Here is a 19,084-nt window from a genome sequence, read left to right as displayed (position 1 = left end):
AACATTGTGGAGAACCTCTCCACCTGCCACACTGAGGTAGGACCTCCTCTTCTGACCCAGAAGGCAGGGCTTCAGGGAGGGGCAGCAAGGAAAGAGCATGGAATAATTTCCCTATAAATACAGCTCCTCATTCTCTGTCCCCTCTTCCTCAGCTCAGTCCCTAAATGTTGATATTTTTTAAGGGCTCTGCCTTCAGCCTCTTCTCTTCTCCACTGCAGAGTGTCCACTTGCATGTTGATCACTTTCAAATCTTTATTTCTAATCCTAACGCTAGGTCTGAGCTTCAAAACTATAGAGATATCTAGAAGTTTCTAGATATGGCCCCTAAATATCCTATGGATCTTCAGAGTCAACATGTTCAAAATTGGATTCATCAATTTCTTCCCCCAAAACTTGCATCTCTTATTCTCCATCTTAGTGAGTGGCATTCACGATCCCGCTCAACCATAGCATTCAACTAATCCACCCAGTTACCTAAGTGGGAAACCTGAGGACCATCCTAGAGTCCTGTCATGCCGTCACCCCCTCTGTGTATCATATACACTACACCTGTCCACCACCCAATGGGCCACTAAGACCTAGCAATGCTGTCCCCCAAATACTTCTTGATCAGTCCCCTCCGCTTCTTTCTTACTGCCTCTGCCTGTATTTAGACCCTTCAGGTTTTGCTTTTTGTCACCAGGACAGTTGCACTAACCTCTGAAGTGTGCTGTCCTCATGTCTAGTCTCATAAGCCAGAATATGGCAAAGCAATGTAAACCTGAATATCAATGCCAACATCAGACTAAATAGAATTTGACACACACCCTTTCTTAAGTCCAGTACTTTCTCATGTGGAAAACTTGTTTGTCCTTTACAGTCTACAGCCCTCAGGGATTCTCCATTGTCTAAGGATCTGCCCCCAACCCATCACTGCCCCCCAAACTTGCTCTCTGCTCAGCTCAAAATACCCTCTTCACTTTCACATGTTGCTCCACCTGCTTGAAATGGCTTTCTTTCTCCTTCTTCCCCAGGTAAGTCCTAGTTCCACTTCGAGACCCACTCCCCTTCTTCAGGAGCCTTCCTTGATCTCCCCAGGCCAAGGGGAGCCTGCTTCCCACAGTGACTGGTCAAGACTTCTGTTACAGCCCTTGCTACACTTTAGCTATGTTTGTGTACAGGTGTGCTTCTGCCTTGACAGGCAGGGGCTGTGTGGTCTCTGTTTGCATCCTCAGCACTATGCACAGTGCATACACCTCTTACGATAGATGCTGTTGAATAATAATAAAATGAATGGCTTTTTTTGGGAGAGGTTCCCAACTTGAACCCTGTTGATACATACAGTGCCATGCAACTTGTCAGGGAGAGGGAAAAATCCAGTCACTTCTTTATTCATTCAGCCTTTGTGTACTGAGCACCTCCTTGGGGTCAAGTACCAGTGTGCTGAGAGCATCCCTAGCTCTGTGGTTTCAGGATGGATAAATGTGTGCATTTGTCTTTTATTGGGGGTGGGGTGGGGGGAAGCTCTGTCCCATCCCTAGTTATGGACGTTGGAGAGGGGATTAAAGCTATTCAGGATGAGAATCAAGAGGACTTGCTAAGCTTGTGCTTAAGGATGTTGTCAGAAACATCACCAAATTGCATTTTGGACTGAGGATCGTGACCCCTAATTTTGACTGGCAGGTACCCTGGGAAAAATAATTTTAAATCTTGTGTCACAGGATTCTGTGTTATATCTCCCAGTTGGCATTCATGTTTGCATTATATATCTAAATCTGTATTTCTGTTTCTATCTGTATCTCTAGTGAAGAGTGCTGTGCTGGGCTAGATGCTCTGAGGAAGGTAAAGATAAGAAAAGTCCGAGGTTAAGAAGTCTAAAGTCTACCAGGGATGTTAACACATGTGTACAGGGTAACCGAACTATAATAAATCCCCAAAGGATTGCGGAATAGCATCTACAGAGTAACCTGGAGTTTCAACTCTAAGCTCTGGTTTTCTGGGCCAGCAATTTGCTAGTTGGAGTGCAGTGCTAAATGGGGCCAAGGGCACAGGCCAGTTTCCTCCGCTAGAGAACAGCTCTGCTCACTGGCCATGAGTGACCCCCTAAACCCAGGTGGCCCCATTGAAGGGTCCCATTGCTCATACGGGGTGTGTGTGTGTGTGTGTGTGTGTGTGTGTGCGATGGGGGTGGGGGTAGGGGCGGTTATTGGATACCGGGGAAGGTCTAGGACAATCCTGACTTAGCTGTGTCTTGAGATACAAAGAGCAGCTCATTTCCTAAGCCGGATGTCTGCTCTCATTTTAATTTTGCATGATCTGGTGTTGGGACCAGTACCAAATCATGTGAATTTAAAATGCCCTGAGCTTTGAAATAGAAACTCTCCCTTTACAAAGTTGAATAACTGTTTCCCCGTCTCTGGAGAAATTGATTCGTTGAGTGCAAAATCAGAAAACATAAAAATACAAAATTTTTAAATCCCAGTTTTTAAAGAGCATTGCTTGGTTTCACAGAGAGAAACAAGACTTTTGTTGACATAGATGTGCCGGGAACAGTATTAAAAAAACATTAAAGATAGACTCATGAATCCCGGAGTATTTATAGGGAACACCCTCTGTCCTTCTAATATGCAGCATGGAAAACCGGGCCAGAACAATCCTGCAGAAACTTCCTGATGAAAACAGCCGTGTCAGCCGTTCCCAAGCTCAAGTCCGGGCACCGCGGGAACCCCAGCCAGGCTCCAGCCCCTCGCTGCTCCGCAGCGCTGCGTCCTGCAGGCAGCCCCTGCGTGGAGCCGACTTGGGAGCTTACGGAGTCCACCTTCCCGGGCATGGAGCTAGATCCTGTGGACAGTCCCCCGGCCCCGTACGGCAGAAAAATGACAGATTAGCGTCCCAGGAGTCACGTGAGCCAAATCCATGTCCCTCACCCCCGCCCCTCCAAGGTTAGCCACCCCTCCCCTCCCGGTCTGCTCCTCACCCGGCCGCTGAAGCGCCTACTCTGCGGGGGGCTCCAGGATCTGCACCCTCAAGCAGCTTTTGCAAAGGCGGAGATAGGATTGAGAGTGAGGGGCTGGCTTTTTTGTGCGTTCACCCGAGGGCCTCGGTTTATGGAAATCTCCAACTCCCACCTCCAATTTGTAAACTTTCATGATCACAGCTTCCACTCAGTGAGACATTATGTGTTCCTGGCCCTGGGCTAAGAGCCTTACCTGTATTATCTTATTTAAATCTCACATCAACTCTCTGCGATAGATGCTATTATCCCAATTTTGCAGATGAAAAGAACCGAGGTACAAAGAGTAGCATGCCCAGGGTCTTACAAATAATTAGATGGGCACAGGCAGCTCTTGAGTCTAGGTCGATTATTGACCCCCAAACCCTGGATAACTTTATTGGCTCTATAGCAAGAATAAAAGAGAGAGATAAAAAAAAGGAGCTAATTCTGTGCACTTATTATATGCCAGGCCTAGTGCAAAGTATTTCTCCAAACCACTGTCAGAAGTAGGTCCTCTAACGTCTGAATACCTGGGTTCCGTTCCTGGTTCTGCCACTTACTATGGCCACTTAGGTGATCTTAAGCAAGTTTCTCCACCTCTGTGACTCAATTTCTCAGTCTGTGAAATAAGACTAAAAATAGGGCTATTGTGCTGAGTAAATGAATACATGTAACGTTCTTGGAACACAGCAGGGCATACACTGACCCCTCAAAATTTGTTTTATTTATTTATTTAGCATCACCTCCACTTTTCAGATGAGGAACCTAGGAGGAGAAGTTAAACAATTACCTTAGATTTCCCAGTGCACCCCCTGATGCCACAGACCTGCCCACGATCGTAGAGCGGGATGAGGGCCTTCCAGCAGGTAAGAGGTGTACCTGGGAGGTGGGAGACGTGTTTCTACGGTGTTGCTGCAGAATGCGCTGCAGCCCAGGAGGCCTCGCATGGTCATTAGTGGACATACAGGATTGGGGTGTCCGCTTCTCTCTGGATTTGCGTGTGGGAATGTCCTGGCATTGTGGGGTACCCCGCCGGACGCCCTCAAATGCACTACGGGCGACACCCGTGCCCGGGGGCGGGCTGCCCCGCGCGGGGACGCGCCGCCCTCCCCCCCTCCCGCGCACACTCACCCACACTCGTGCAGGGGCCGCTCCCCCAAAGCCCGCAGCCCAGCGCGCACTGCCCCGCCCGCCGCGCTCCAGGGCGGAGTTTCCTTCTCTGCTCATTGTTCGCGGCCCGGTGCCCGCCCAGTCCCAGCCCCGCCCGGCCCCGCCGCAGGCAGCGCGCTCCTAGGGGAGGGGGCGGGGACCGGCGCGGACGGGACGGGAGGCTCTGCAGCCGCCGGCGGGGCCTCAGCCGCGCAGACACCGCCCGAGACGCAGCCGCGCGCCGCTCCTCTGCCGCCTGGCTCCGCGCCTCACCCCGGCTCTGCGGCACCGGCAGAGAAGGAGGGGCCGCGGGAGTGGGACTCAGGCGCCTCGAGTCACCGCAGGGCTACCGGAGCGCGACTTGGAAGCTTCGGGCCACCGCGGGGCCGCCGAAGCCACAGCCAGGCCTCCCCGAGCGGCGCCCGTGCTCCTGCTGCCGGGACGCCCGGACCCTGCATCGCCCCGCAGCCACCTGCTCCGGGCCCCGAGGCGAGGACACCATGCGCTCCGCGCTGGCGCTCTCGGCGCTGCTGCTGTTGCTGCTCCTCTCCAATGGTGGTGAGTGACGGGCTCGGGCTCCCCCCGGCTCTTCTTCGTACCCGTTCGCCCCCGGCCCGGCAGGTCTGTAGGGAAGACCGCCGCGCCTCGTGGCGAGTCCCAGCGCAGCGTCTGCGTGCACCTCTTGCTGGGGTCATACGCCGAGCCCTGACCTTGCACCATCCACGGCCCCCACCAAACCCGACAAAGCCGCAGGTGCCAGGCTCAAGAGTGGATCACGTCCCTCATCTCCATTCGAGTGAAGTGGGCGGTGGATGATGCTGGGGAAAACGTGCGAGTGCGGGTGCATTGAATGGATTTGCGGGAAGAGAGAGAAGAGACTTGGGGCACCGCGAGGCTCCACGCTTCTGCGGGACCCCAGCATGTGATCACGCCTTTTCTCCGTGTTGGAGAGGAAGAGGCCGCCAATGTTTAGAGAGACGGTATTGTATAGTCGTTGATTCCAGGCAGGGTGGCAGGTGGAAAGCTCGTGAAGAAGTCCGCCAGGCAGGCGACAAGTCTGCAGTTTGCCCACGCGGGGGATGTGCTTACCTGTTCGCAGAGTGGTTTCTCCAAGCACTAAGTGCAGGCACAACCCACCTGAGTCCCTAGAGTCACCTCGCTGAGTAGGGTCTCTGTTCCTCGTCTCCAAAGGAACAGACCCTTATCTCAATACATAGGATGGTGAGACCCCCCTCCAGCTCTTTGCACAAACAGGAATTTCCTTGTCAGGAAACCGGGTTTGGCTGCACCTTAGAAACAAGCCCCATGTTCTTTCTGAAAGTGAAATGTTACTCTTTCTCCTGGGAGGATAGACAATGGCTGCCCAACCACAAAGCAGATGTCCTAAAGCCCCTAGGAAATCGGGAGTCTCAGTCCCAGAAGAGAGTTGCATTTCAAAACTCTTACCCACCTGGGTCGACTTATCAGCAGAGAAAGAGAGTGGAGGTGGCACTCCCACCCTAAGGCCAGGAGGACAGTGGTGGCAACCCAGACAGAGAGGGGAACTTGCTACTGGCAAGTGCTGGCAGCTCTGGACTAGAATCTAAGGGGAGGGTAAGATGGGATGGTAGTACAGTCTCATTTTAGCACCTCAGGGACTCTGGTGCATGGGGAGGAGCTCAGAGAGCACATTGCCTTTGATATCCTCGGGTAGGCAGCTCCGAGACTCAAACAGCCTGGCCTGAAAGGAAAGAGCACACTCAGGGGGCAAAGGGTGTGTGCCCCTGGGTGGTGGGGCTGTGCGAGGAATGGCGGAAATGGCTTTGGGAATGTCAGTCAGTCATCACAGATTTGCACAACCTGCAGCACTGAGAAGGTGGCATTGTGTGGTCGCCTGCCTCAGCCCTGCTTTCAGGGCAGCTGGCCTTCAGTGTGGGCCTTGACATGCGTCCTTTTCTGGGGAGCCTCTTCATAGCACCCAGAAGGGGGATAGGCTATGTCAGGAAGGGTGGGCTAGTTCCCAGGGCTTCTGAGCTTACAGAGGCTGAGCCATCCTTTCTTTAAGGAGAGGGGTGGGGACTGTGGAAGGGAGAGCAGTGACTTCTCCCTAAGGGAACATGCTCCTCAGCCACCCAGGGGAAAAGCTGCAAGCCTGGTCACTGCTGGCTTCTAGGCTGGAACTGCCTCCCTGGCACTTAAAACATGACCATGGCACATGTTAGGAACTTGCTATGCAATAAATAAAACATAATCATAACCCAGTTCCAGCCCCAAAGAAGTCTCTTGGTCTTGCTGAGCCTCAGGTGCCCAATCCTTAAAACGCTAATATTAGAATATGTGCTAATAAGGGAAGTACTTTGCAAAGTGTAAAGTGGCAAGGGGATGATATTGTCGTTGTCATCATCATCATCATCATTCTTTGTGTAAATCGAGGCTGGGAAAGGGTTGGTGTTTAGTCGGCTGTAGTAGATTATACCCTCCTGTAGGGACTCAGTAAGGACAGCGCCATCTCTGTCCTTCTGAGGGTGTGCCGCCTGGACCCCAGTCATCAGGGATGGTGTAACGCCCAAACTGTTGGGATCCTGTGATTCCATTCAAAGGAACATACGTTTATTGGGCTAGTCTCTGTAACAAAGGAATTAATCCCTAAGACAGGTCGCCTTGCAGCTTACTTTTTAAATACAGGTGGATCAGCCAGCCCACAGTGGGCGCATCAGAGCCTTTTCAGTTTCATATCCATTTGGCTTGACTACAAGACGAGTCATACCTCTGGGCCTCCATTTCCTTCTAGGTAAGATGGAATGAGAGAAGTGGAGGGAGCCTCTGGCTCCACCGTTATAGGCCTTCTGGGGTCCTTGTTCCTTGGCTGGCCAGAGGAACAGACTGATTTAATACTATCCATCTGATACAGTAATGGGTTAGATGAATTCTGGGCAAGAGAAAAACAGCGTGGGGTGGTGGAAAGCAGCCAGCCTGTGGGGCAAACAGACCTGAGTTGCTGTGGACAAGAAAGTGCTCCCATCACCTTGAGGTTACTCTGAAGATAAGATGTAATATAAAGTACTAGGCTTGACTTTGTGCCCAATTCATGATCAGAGTTCAATAAATAGTAGCTTTTATGATTTTTTTTTTTGGCTTTTATGATTAATAAAGCATATGTACTGAGCACTTGTTTCATTTAAGGCACCCCAGGCATCAGGATTCTGCCAGTATTTGTGGGTGCGAGTCAATATATAGTAAGAAAAGCTGACGCCTAAGTGCCTGTGGCGCTTATATAAATACATATTAAAATTTGGGAGTAGTTAATGGGGGGGGGAGGCCCCCTGAAGGAGGTGTTTTCTTTCTTTTTTTTTTTTAAATTGTGGTAAAACATATATACAACTCGATTTCCCAATGTAACCACCTTCAAGGGTATAATTCAGTGCTATTAAGTTCACAATATCATGTTATCATCTCTGCCATCCATTACCCAAACTTTTTGATTGGGGGTTTCCTGTAGGGATTTTAACTGGAGTTTTTATATAGGGATTTAAAAATAAAAAAGATCAGCATGGCGTGGGAGACCATTTCCTAGGGTAGCTGAAGCAGACTGAGTTCCAGAGGCCAGGGAAGGAGATGCAGACCCGTGGCTGGAGCCTCCGTGATGGGGTCGCTGAGATGAGGTCAGTGGCCTGCAGGAAGGCTGTGGGGAGGAATGAGCTTCCAGAGGCTGAGAGAAAGTTCCGTGGGCTCGGATGGTGAACGGCAGGTGTTCCCAGCACATGCCTTTGCTGTCGAAGTTGGCTGATTCTTTTTTTTTTTCATTTAAAAATTATTGATTTTTTTTTGCCAGATTCTTGAAGAAGCTTTTGCAATGTGACTATATGATTGTGAAAATCTTGTGTCTGATGCTCCTTTTATCCAGAGTAAGGACAGATAAGAAAAAAAAAATAAGGATAAAGAATAAATAAATAATAGGGGGAGATAAAGGGTAAAAATTGGGTAGACTGAATCCTGTGAATCAATGAGAAAGAGGGGTAAAGGGTTTGGGATGTATGATTTATTTATTTATTTATTTTTTCTAGAGTGATGCAAATGTTCTAAAAATGATCATGGTGATGAATACACAACTATGTGATGATATTGTGAGCCACTGATTGTATAATATGGTTGAACGGTAGGTGTATGGATATTTCTCAATAAAAATTTTAAAAAATGTTAACAACAGCAGAAAAAGATATTGGGGTTGGGAGCTGACTTGTCTAAGGCAGGCCTGAGAAGAGGGTCACAACCCAGGCAGGGAAGGATGAAAGGGAACCAAAGGTACCGTTTGGCAGCATGGCCAGAGCTCTGGGGTGTGGTCACCCAGGAGGGGCAGAGGGGTGGACCTGGGCATGCTTCGCAGGGTGCAGGCAAGGTGCAGATGTGGGGAATAGAAGCAAACAGCATGAAGTCTGCGTCTTCTGCCTTTTCCTAAGGATCCTATAGGTGGGGTTTTGATTACCACCCTTTGGAAGCAGAGAGGGGAGGGGGCTACTGGATTCGAATTCCCTAGGGAAAGGAGGGCTGGAGAGTTTAATTCCTATCCATCTTTCTGGTATCTTCTTCGCTAAGAGGCCTTCCCTGGTTTCTGAGATGGAGCCAAGTTGTGGGTTCCTGAAGGGCAGGGGCTACCTCATACTCATCTTTGTCCGTCCAAGGCCCAACCAAGTGTCAGGCTCTGAGCAGGTACTCAAGAAATTTTGTCTGGATTGTTGAACTGAGGGGAACTGGCCTCAACCCCTGACTCTCTCCTACTTACAGGAAGAGAATGGTGTTTCTCGAACCCACCCTAACCCACGACACAAGTTGGGCTGCCTGAGGGCGACTGCCTCAGACCTTAGAGGTAGGAGAGCTCTTTCCTCAGCTCTGGGCTCATGTCCGATTTGTGCCCGCTGGGTGACACTGGGCAGGGAGCTCAGCTGGGGTGGACTCCCTGTCCAGTCCTGGGAAAAATGGGCGAAGTTGGATAGGTGATTTCCTGTCATGTGGCCTTCCTGCTTTGTGGGGCTTTTAGAGCACCCACTGAGGTAGCAGATCTGGTATCATGCATGATTCTTCAGGCTGCACAAGCCAAATGGGTATTGTTATTTTCTTTAAGAAAAGCAAGGCTTCAGGAAGATCTGCGCAGAAGATACATCTATTTGCAAAGCATTTGCCCTGAGATTGCTTCAAGTAGGCAGACCCCGCTGGCTATTTAAAATAGAACTCGACTGGTGAAGAGTAATTTCCACACCACTTTTAAAGAACCCACAAAATAATACAACATAGAATTCTAGAACCTTCTGGAAATCATCCACCACAACCTGCTCATTTTTTTTTGGTGAGGAAATGGAGACCAGAGAGATGAGCTCACTTGCCCAAGTTCCTAGCAACTCAATTACTGCTTCACAGAATGTGGGTGTAGAGCACAGAGCTAGTAACTACAAGTGCATTTCAGCGCCAAACTTGTGGGAACTGAAAATCCACTATTTTATTTCCACTATTTAATCCACTATTTTAAAGAGCTTTAAGATGGTGGCAAATCTGGAGTGTGCCCATATCTCTCTCCTCACCCCTTAGCCCTTAGGCCTGGAGCTGCTTTGTTGCACAGGGTTAGGCTGTGAAGTCTTCCAGAGTACCGTGTCATGGCCCTTGTCACCGTGTGCTGTGACTGTATGTGTCTATGTCTCCTTTTGGCCTGTGACACCGTATGGTACCTGTAGCATCAGGCTGGTAATTGAGACAAGCAGGTGGTTAAGAAATGCTTGTTGGCTGTCTGGCTGCACAAAGGCAGCAGCCAGCTGCAGATTCAGGAGCGGCCCCTCTTCACCTCTCCCCCACCCCAAGCTCTTGCATTGACTGTGAGTCCGGGCCCCACCCTGGACCACCACAGCACCACAGCAGCAGCCAGCACTGCCCCCCGCTCAGCGACCCCTTTCCCCTGACACACACCACCACCGCCACCACCCTCTCTTCCTTTGTATCCTTATCCCCCTTGGGTCAGCCACCTCACACTTCCCTAGGGCCAGGGTGCAGGGTGGCACCCGTCCGCCAATTGTCATGGCCGGAAGGCTCCATGCCCCGGCCAAGGGGGGAGAGAATTCTGGGGAATGGTTGAGCAAGGCTAGCCAGTCAGCCCAGAGTTGGGTATGCTGGGGACCCTCCTCCAGGCCCCTAGAGACACATGGACTGGCCAGGCACTGCTCACAGCTGGCTGATCTCTGTCTTTCCAGCTACCTGACCCTGGTGGTGGGGGTGGGGTTGGGAGTGGGGGGAAGGCACACAGGGGAGGAGGGCACTTTGTAATAATTAAATATATTGGCTATGTGAGACCAAAGCAAAAACCCTTTTCACTTGAAATTCCTGGAGTTCCGTCCAAGGAACAAGGCCCTTTGTCTCCATCCTGTCTGAAACTGATGCTCACCTGCTCTGAACGCAATGATAAACCATAGGATTCCCAGGCTGCTGTAGCTTGAGGTCGCTTTTGGTTAGCCCTTAGGTCACAGAGCATATTATAGAGGGGATGGACTTGTATTAATTCCCACAACCAGCTTTTCTCCCAAATACCCACATGGCTCACTCACTCATTTTCTTCTGCTCTCTGCTTGAATGTCACTTTCTCACAGAGACTTTCCTTGGCTGCCTTGGATGAAACACACCCTTACATGCAGCCACTGTGGAGACACTCGAGCAGATCCTCAGAAGGTTAAGTATAGAATTACCATATGACCCCGCAATCCCACTTCTAGGTATATTCCTAAAGTAATCGAAAGCAGGGACTCGAACACCTATTTGTCCTGTGATGTTCATAGTAGCATTATCCACAATTTCCAAAAAGTGGAAGCAATTCAGGTGTCCGTCAAAAGATGAATGGATAAACAAAATGTGGTTTTTACATACAATGAAATATTATTCAGCTGTAAAAAGGAAGGAAGTTCTGATGCATGTGATAACATGCATGAGCCTTGAAGATATCATAATGAATGAAATAAGTTAGACACAAAGGGACAGATATTGTATAATCTCACTTATATGAAATAATTAAGAATATGCACATTCATAGAGACAAAGTAGATTTCAGGTTACCAGGGATGGGACAGGGCTGGGTGGCTGTAGGGTGGGGGTGGGAATGTAGAGTGAGGTAATAAAAATATTTTGGTAATAGATGGTGGTGATGGCACAACATTATGAAGGTAATTGATACCACGGAATTGCATACTTGGAAGGAGTTAATGGGGAATTTTGTGATGTATATACATTATCACAGTAAAAATTTTAAAAATAAACAGCTTGTCCGCAACCCTTTGCTGTGCTTTATTTTCTCCATAGCACTTGTCACCTGCTGTATAGCCATTTCTTTGAATGCTCCCCATATAAAACGGGCCGTTCTGTGAAGGCAGGGTCTTTGTTCAGTGCTGCAGCTGCAGTGCCTACTATGGTGCCTGGCAGATAGGTGTTCAGTAAATACTTGCTGAGGAGATGAATGAGCAAATGACTGGCAGGGCTGGTATAGGACGCAGAGTCTTTTCTGCAGCCCCGGATCATGGCAGAATAGACAATATGGGCATAAGATGGCCAGGGCCCCTGGTGGGAGGAGAGATCCTCAACTTTCTTTCTATGGCTGCTCCATCCAAAGGGTTCTTCAGTCCTCAGGTTGAGGATTAGGACTTGTTAGAACTTGATTTGGTTGCTTCTAACACCTAAAATGAAGTAGTGGATTCAAGAAGACAGAAGAAGTTCAGAGGGCTGGTGTGTCAGTTCTGCCATCATCAGCATCTGCCTCATGGTTGGAGATGGGCCATGGGCACCAACTCACAGGAAAAGCAGGGGAACAAGATGGATTCAGCTTATCTTTTTTTTTTTTTAATTTTTATTAATTTAAAAAATATATTACAAGAAAGAAACACAAACATTCTTAGTGTATGCTCCCGTTCTACATATATAATCAGAAATTCACAATATCATCGCATAGTTGCATATTCATCATCATGAGCATTTCTTAGAACATTTGCATCAATTCAGAAAAAGAAATAAAAAGACAACAGAAAAATAAAATGAAAACAGAAAAAAATTTTTTTTACATACTATACCCCTTACCCCTCCCTTTCATTGATCACTAACATTTCAAACTAAATTTATTTTAACATTTGTTCCCCCATTATTTATTTTTATTCCATATGTTCTACTCGTCTGTTGACAAGGTGGATAAAAGGAGCATCAAACACAAGGTTTTCACAATCACACAGTCACATTGTGAGAGCTATATCATTATACAATCATCCTCAAGAAACATGGCTACTGGAACACAGCTCTACATTTTCAGGCAGTTCCCTCCAGCCTCTCCACTACGTCTTGAACAACAAGGTGATATCTACTTAATGTGTAAGAATAACCTCCAGGATAACCTCTTGACTCTGTTTGGAATCTCTCAGCCATTGACATTTTGTCTCATTTCACTCTTCCCCCTTTTGGTAGAGAAGGTTCTCTCAATCCCTTGATGCTAGGTCTCAGCTCATTCTAGGGTTTTTCTCAATCCCTTGATGCTGAGTTTCGGCTCATTCTCGGATTTCTGTCCCACATAGATAGGGGGAGGGTGGTGAGTTTGCTTGTTGTGTTGGCTGGAGAGAGAGGCCACATCTGAGCAACAAAAGAGGTTCTCTTGGGGGTGACTCCTAGGCATAATTTTAAGCAGGCTTGACCTATCCTTTGTTGGGTTAAGTTTCACATGAACAAACCTCAAGTCTGGGGGCTCAGCCTATAGCTTTGGTTGTCCTCACTGCTTGTGAGAATATTAAGAATTCAACTTGGGGAAGTTGAATTCACACCCCCCCCCCCACTTCTCACCATTCCCCGAAGGGGACTTTGCAAATACTTTTCCACTCACTGATCGAATCACTCTGGGGTTCATCGGGGCATCACTCTGGACAAACCAACAAAATCTCATGTCCTACGCAAGGGTCCATGTACTTATGTTGTTCAACCAACTATCTACATAAGTTATATTAGGAGATGCACTAGTAAAAATATAAATTTTGTACCAAATAAGCATTTTTTCAGCTTATCTTTTGAGGGTACCTTCCAGAAACTGCACCAGACACTTCCAGTTACATTTTGTTTCAGTCATGTGGCTACCTCTAGCCACGAAGGGAACAGGGAAAGGTAATTTTTCTTTCAGGTACCTGTATACCAAGGCAAAAATTAGTGGTTCAGTGACAAGGAAGAAGAGGACAGTGAATATTGGCGGAGGCGATTGGCAAGTTCTACTATAAAGCCAGTCCCTGAAAACCCTGGGTTTCTCTATAGCTACCCTCAGGCCTCACCTTGCTAACCAGATCAGCTTTGCTGCTGCATATGTGAAACTCCAGCTACTGTCCTCTGGCCTGATGCTCTGACCACCTTCTGGCTCAGTCAGTTCCAGCCTAGCCCTTTGTTTTTTTGTAACTCTAGCCTTTTGGTACTGATGAAGCCGTTCCTTGTAACGCACAAAGAAACCTGTTTTCCTCCCTCTCGCGTCCCTCAGCTTTGAGCTGCACCTGTGCGTGAGGTGCGCTGGGCACCACGCGTGAGCAAGTAGGGCCTCAGCCAAGGTGGCGTAAGGAGGACCTGTGTTCCCTCCTCTGGCCTCTTGGAGGGAAGAAAGTGTTTCTGTATAGCATCTTCCCCTCCCCACCACGGGGCCAAAGGAGACTCTGTCTTAGGAGTTGGGTCCACGGAACTCAGTGAGCAGAAGCTGGAGACCAGGGGCTTTTAGACCTGGTTGGGGTCTTCTGTGGAACTGCTTTGGGGGCTATCATGGGGGCTGCATGCATCTTCAGAGAAAGACCAAGAACAGCCCAAGTGCAGGAAGACCACGTCCCACTCGCTTGGTGCAGTGCTGCTTCCACCTGCTCTGTACGGTAGTCCTCCACATTGGAATTCCTTTGAGAAAACAGTTCTGCTGGCAGAGAGAAGAAAGATGGAAACCCAATGGCGTTTTGCCCAGGCATTCAAGTTAGAGACTTTTTAGTCTGTTTGCTAGCTTTCTGACCTTAGACTTGTTCCTTGGCCTCTCTTTCCCCAGCCACGAGATGAAATGAGTGTAATGCCTTTCTCACTGAGTAAGGGTTAACTACAACCATGTAGGTGGTATGCCCAACACAGAGTAGGCATCAGTGCATTTTGGTTTTCTTTTCTTTTATTGGCTTCAACCCCAGGCCAGTGTGAGGTGTGATGAATGACCAGAGCCTGTGACCACCTCCCTGGGTAGCATCTGCTAGGACCTTGCAGGGCCAAGCTTTCTTCTCCTAGGCTGGGAACTGACACCTAGGGACTGCAGCACAGCCGGGTTCCTCTGGGGGGGGGGTGGGTGGCGGATGTGTGTGTGTGCCAACTCTGCGGGGGTCCAGTCACAGTCCCTGATGAAGGTGGCTCAGATGCCACCCCCACCCTGCTTCCTGCCCCCATGCTTCCCTCCCTAGCCCTAGCAGACATTTTCCCTCACTTTGGACTTTGGGTTGAAACCTTTCCTGAAGCTACCCAGACCCTGGCTGGTTCCCCTGGTGCACACCACATTTTTAAACGTAGTCTCACATCCCATGGTTCTTATTCTATCTGGAAAATGCTCTTGTGATTGGCTAGTAAATGCTTCTCTGGCCACCCCCTACCCTGCCTCTATCCATAGCTTGGGGATTTGAGTGTCTCCCTCTCTGTGGCTCTCTAGTGTCTTTTCTCCTATCCTCCAGCCCTACCTCCACTCTGGCAAATCCCTGGTGATACCATCACCAGCCAGGCAGCTGAGCATGATTGCTGGTCTTTTTATGGCCATCGTTACATTTTCCTTGACAGGAAAGGAGCAGGGAGGATGGGGTTACAATTCAACAATTAATGTAATCCAGGGAATAGAATATTTCTTTGCGAAGATGAGAAGTGGGAGTAAGACAGGCTGGGAAGATAGGAAGTACAGATCTGTGTTTGGCTTTCTTCACAGTGAACACCAATGAAGTATTGCTCTGTGTCTCGGTGTAGCCAAATGGTAAATCAGGGCTAACACCATGTGGCTTCTTTTTTTTATTCTTAACAGCTCTGTAAAGCAAGCTGTGTCCCAAACTGTGCCCAAAAGAACGCTAATGGTCCTCAAGACTATTAATGCATGTTTGATAGACAAATTAAAAATTGTCCTATGAATAAAAAGGAACCATAATCCAAAAAGTTTGTGAAATGCTGTATACCTCTCTTCTTGGAAAGTCGGTTGAACGCTAAGGATCTTAAATGCTCTGAGATGTCCCATAAGTAGGTTTCCTCGCCCGTTGTTCCCCAGATGTACTTAAACCATGAAACCTTTTCCTTTTCTTTTTCCTCCTTTTAGTAGAACGTCTGTTAACATCTAGTGAAACATGTTGTGCTCCCCGAGAGCATTTTGGGGGAATACTGATGTAAATGGTAAGGGTAACCAGCTGTCCTAGCTGGCCTGCAGCAATTGAGAGGTGTCTAGGGATGTGGGAATCTGAGGGTTAAAATGCAGGCTGTCCTATGTAAAGATCTGGACCAGGCTGGAAAGTCATCAACACATGCAAACACCCTGGGTTTGTGTCTTCTTGAAATGGCAATGTAATTTCAGAGAGCCCCTCTCCTTAGGGTATTTATGGGAAACCTGGTGTAAGGTTATTCAAGGCGGGTGGCCATTTCACAGATAAAAGCTGGAGGCATTATTAAACGCATTGTAGCTGTGTGTGTTTTTAAACATTTGATCTCTCCGCCAAGATCGGGGTTGGCAAGCAGTGTCAGCCGGTTGCTTCTGACTTCTTGTTTCCTGTTGTGGCTCTACCCCCTGCTGCTCTGAGCCCCTGACCTGGTCCAGCGGCATCCTCACGGTTTCCACCCAGTATGAATCCCTTCACCGTGCCCCGGGGGCTCAGATTGCCTGGGAGGGAGAAGGGGATTCCAGAGTCGGTCCCGGCAGCCAGTGCAACCCGATGCAGTGATCCTTTGGGCTTTTTTCTCAATGCCCGTTTAACGGGGTTTGCTGAGGGGCCTGAAGCTCATCCCCCTTCGGGCTTCAAACTTTGCTGGGACCTGTGGAGTCAAATGGTAACTGAAAGGGGAGCATATGCTTGTTTGTTTTAACCTGGAATGAGCCACCAGGAATGATCCATTCCAAGCTTCGGATCAGGGAGTGAGGGGTGCCTCTGGATCAGGCTGGTGCATCCCTGCACCCCAGTGAGAGAGCCGCGTGTGGCTGGATCTCAGCACCCCCTTGCGGTCTCAGCCTAGCCTCGGCCCAGCAGATACGGTGGCCCTGCTGCTTCCTTCCCCAGGCCCTGTGCTCTCAGGCTCCTTCCCCAGCACGCCCTTCCTCCTGCCCAGCTCCCATCTGGAGCTCATGGAGCATCATACCAACTGGCTGCTCATCCTGAGGCCACCTGTTTCAGCTTCTCCACAGTCAGGGGGCCGAGGTTCTAGCAAGCCAAGGCTGTCAATAGCTGACTGCTGGGGAGAGGCGGGGTGTGAGCCACCGTCCCTGCCCCTGGCAGCCTCTCTGTCCCTCTGGTGTCCTGGGGTTGTAGCTCTTGCAGAGGTAAAAATGTGTGACTTTATACTCTGGCCCTGGGAAAATCTGGAAGTCTGGTCCTGACCACACAAAATCACATTTCTGAACTCCGTTGTGTCAACACACCAGCTCTGACAGCCCCAGGGCATCCTGTTAATTCACCTTTGGGTATTTATGTGGGTGGGTGTGTTTTGGGGTGGTGGCAGGCATGGAGAAGGGTCCATATGAATTGGTCCTTGTACTGAGAAAAAGAAAAGTTTGCAAAGGAGGGAGATGGCGGGGTGAAGGTAGCACAACTTTGTAAATGTCATTAGCACTACTGAATTGTATACTTGAACTTCGTTAAAATGGGGGAATTTTAGGTTGTATATATGTTACCCACAATAAAAATTAAAAAAAAAAAAAAAGAAAAAAGAAAGCTGGAACTGCTACATCTCCTCAGGCCAGGAGTCAGGAAATGTGGGCAAGTTATTTCCTTTTCATGGGCCTTGGCTTTGTCATCTAAGAACAAGGGAGTTGGCCCAGCAGATTTTTTTTTTTCCTGCATGTGCAGGCACCAGGAATCAAACCTGGGTCTCCGGCATGGCAGGCGAGAACTCTGCCTGCTGAGCCACTGTGGCCCATTCCCAAGAGATCTTTTATTTTTAAATTTTTAAATTTTTATTTTTATCGATAAATCTTCACACACACATTCCACGCATAGTGTACAATCAGTGACTCACAATATCATCACATAGTTGTGCATTCATCGCCATAATCATTTTTTTGAACATCTGTATCACTCCAGAAAAAAAAATAGAAGGAAAAGGAAAAAACTCATACATCCCATACCCTTTACCCCTCCCTTTCATTGACCACTAGTATTTCCATCCACCCAATTTATTTTACCCTTCGTCTCCCCTATTATTTATTTATTCCAGATATTTTTTACTCATCTGTGGCCCGGGAGATCATAAAGGATCTTCTGCTTTGCTTTTCCTGATGGTCTAACATGCATAACTTACCTGGTGATTGAGGTGCCAGAGCTGCCAAGGGAAAGTGAGTGGATTCAGGCGTGCAGATGCACCTGTGGAGGTCTGCACACACCAGAGAAGCCTGGGGTTGATCCTGAGTGTTGCTATGCCTGGCTCGGGCAGCCCTGATGCTTTTAGCCATCGGGAGATGACCCGAGAGGAGAGGAAGTTGTTCTCGTCGCAGTTGGTTGGGCGGGACAGCCACTTACTGCATGAATTCCCAGATCACGGGGTGGAGGGAGTGTGCCTATGGCCAGTGGTGTCCTGGGGGAACTTGGGTCTTGCTGGCCTCTGCCCTCATCTCATCTCAGGTCAGATGCCTCCTTCTCCCCTGTCCAACAGCCAGGAGGGGACTCAGATTGGGTGGAGCCAGGCAAATATGGGCATTATGTGCCCTGCAGGATAGGAGAGCCTGGATTGGGAGTCGGACAGCAGAGTTCAAGATTCCAAACAAGGTAGGAGCTGATGCCTGATACTCTGACAGTGAGTTTGTCCATCTCACCCTTACTGGGGTGGGATCAGGTGATGCCCAGGGTCCCTCTAGTTCTGATATTACAACCCAGTGATGCAGAGGATGGTGACGTTGGCCTGGCTTTTAAAGAAAAGGGAACATAGTCCCTGGGCATGGAGGGCTGTGTACTCGATCATAATTTGGTTCTGGGTGCTGAGTAGCTCACTACCTCTGGGCCCCTGGCTCCCCCAGCCTGTGGAGTGGGCATCACCTACTCGTCCTGCTGCATTTTCAGGTGTGATTCCATTGCTCTAATAGCAGAGAGCAGTGCGTAAGGGGAGATGGAAAAGGTGACAGCTCCTCGGACCAGCATCCCTGAAATCCTATGCATCTGGGTTGTGCCTTCTCCCAGGAGTTGTGAAGCAGCCGAATATATTCGTCTGCCCCAGAGAAAGGGTGTGCCAAATTGGTAACTGGTGCCCGCTTCTCAGGTGGGAAATACAAGGCTGGAGGATGGAGCTGATTTACCCAAAGTTGGGCTTTGAGGATCTAAGTAATTAGTTCTCAGTGCTCCGGGCATGGGAATGAACAAATAAATTTGGTCTAGATACCTGGGCCTCTGTCTCCACCGTGTAAGGTAGTCAGACTAGAAACACAGGAAAGAGGACAGAAAAAGAAGCTGGGGATGGCAGTGTGTGAGTCCATCCATACGCTCTAAAAGCCAGCCTGACCCCTCGGGTGACCTGCAGAACTTCAGGGGAAAACAACTCGTTTTGCTCCCACTGGACTCTGAAAAGTTGCAGATTCACCTGGTCTTTGTGCACGTTTCACGAGTTCAGGCCTTCGGTTCCCCGCTCAGAGGTCATTATGGCTACTCTTAGGAGCTGCTTTTGCTGCCGTTCGGACACCTGGCTGCGGCCATGGCTGGATCTGGGATTCTTGATTCATTTCCCTGGGCGTAGCCCATAGGAAACCCGGCTTCCTTACTCGCT

At 49.0% G+C, this 19,084-nt stretch overlaps 1 protein-coding gene across 1 annotated transcript in view; it reads left to right on the top strand.

Annotated features, from left to right (window-relative positions):
* Positions 1-4,020: 4,020 nt before the first annotated feature.
* Positions 4,021-19,084, top strand: part of PODXL (podocalyxin like) — a 64,104-nt gene continuing 49,040 nt past the window's right edge. Inside the window, exon 1 of the mRNA XM_077158956.1 lies at positions 4,021-4,681. Within this exon, the coding sequence (XP_077015071.1) occupies positions 4,021-4,681 (661 nt within the window). The remainder of the gene's footprint in view (positions 4,682-19,084) is intronic.

The sequence above is a fragment of the Tamandua tetradactyla genome, chromosome 1 (assembly GCF_023851605.1).
Source record: "Tamandua tetradactyla isolate mTamTet1 chromosome 1, mTamTet1.pri, whole genome shotgun sequence".
Classification (NCBI taxonomy): domain Eukaryota; kingdom Metazoa; phylum Chordata; class Mammalia; order Pilosa; family Myrmecophagidae; genus Tamandua; species Tamandua tetradactyla.
The sequence above is the reverse complement of the archived record's forward strand: the minus strand, read 5'-3'. Positions and strand labels throughout refer to the sequence as shown.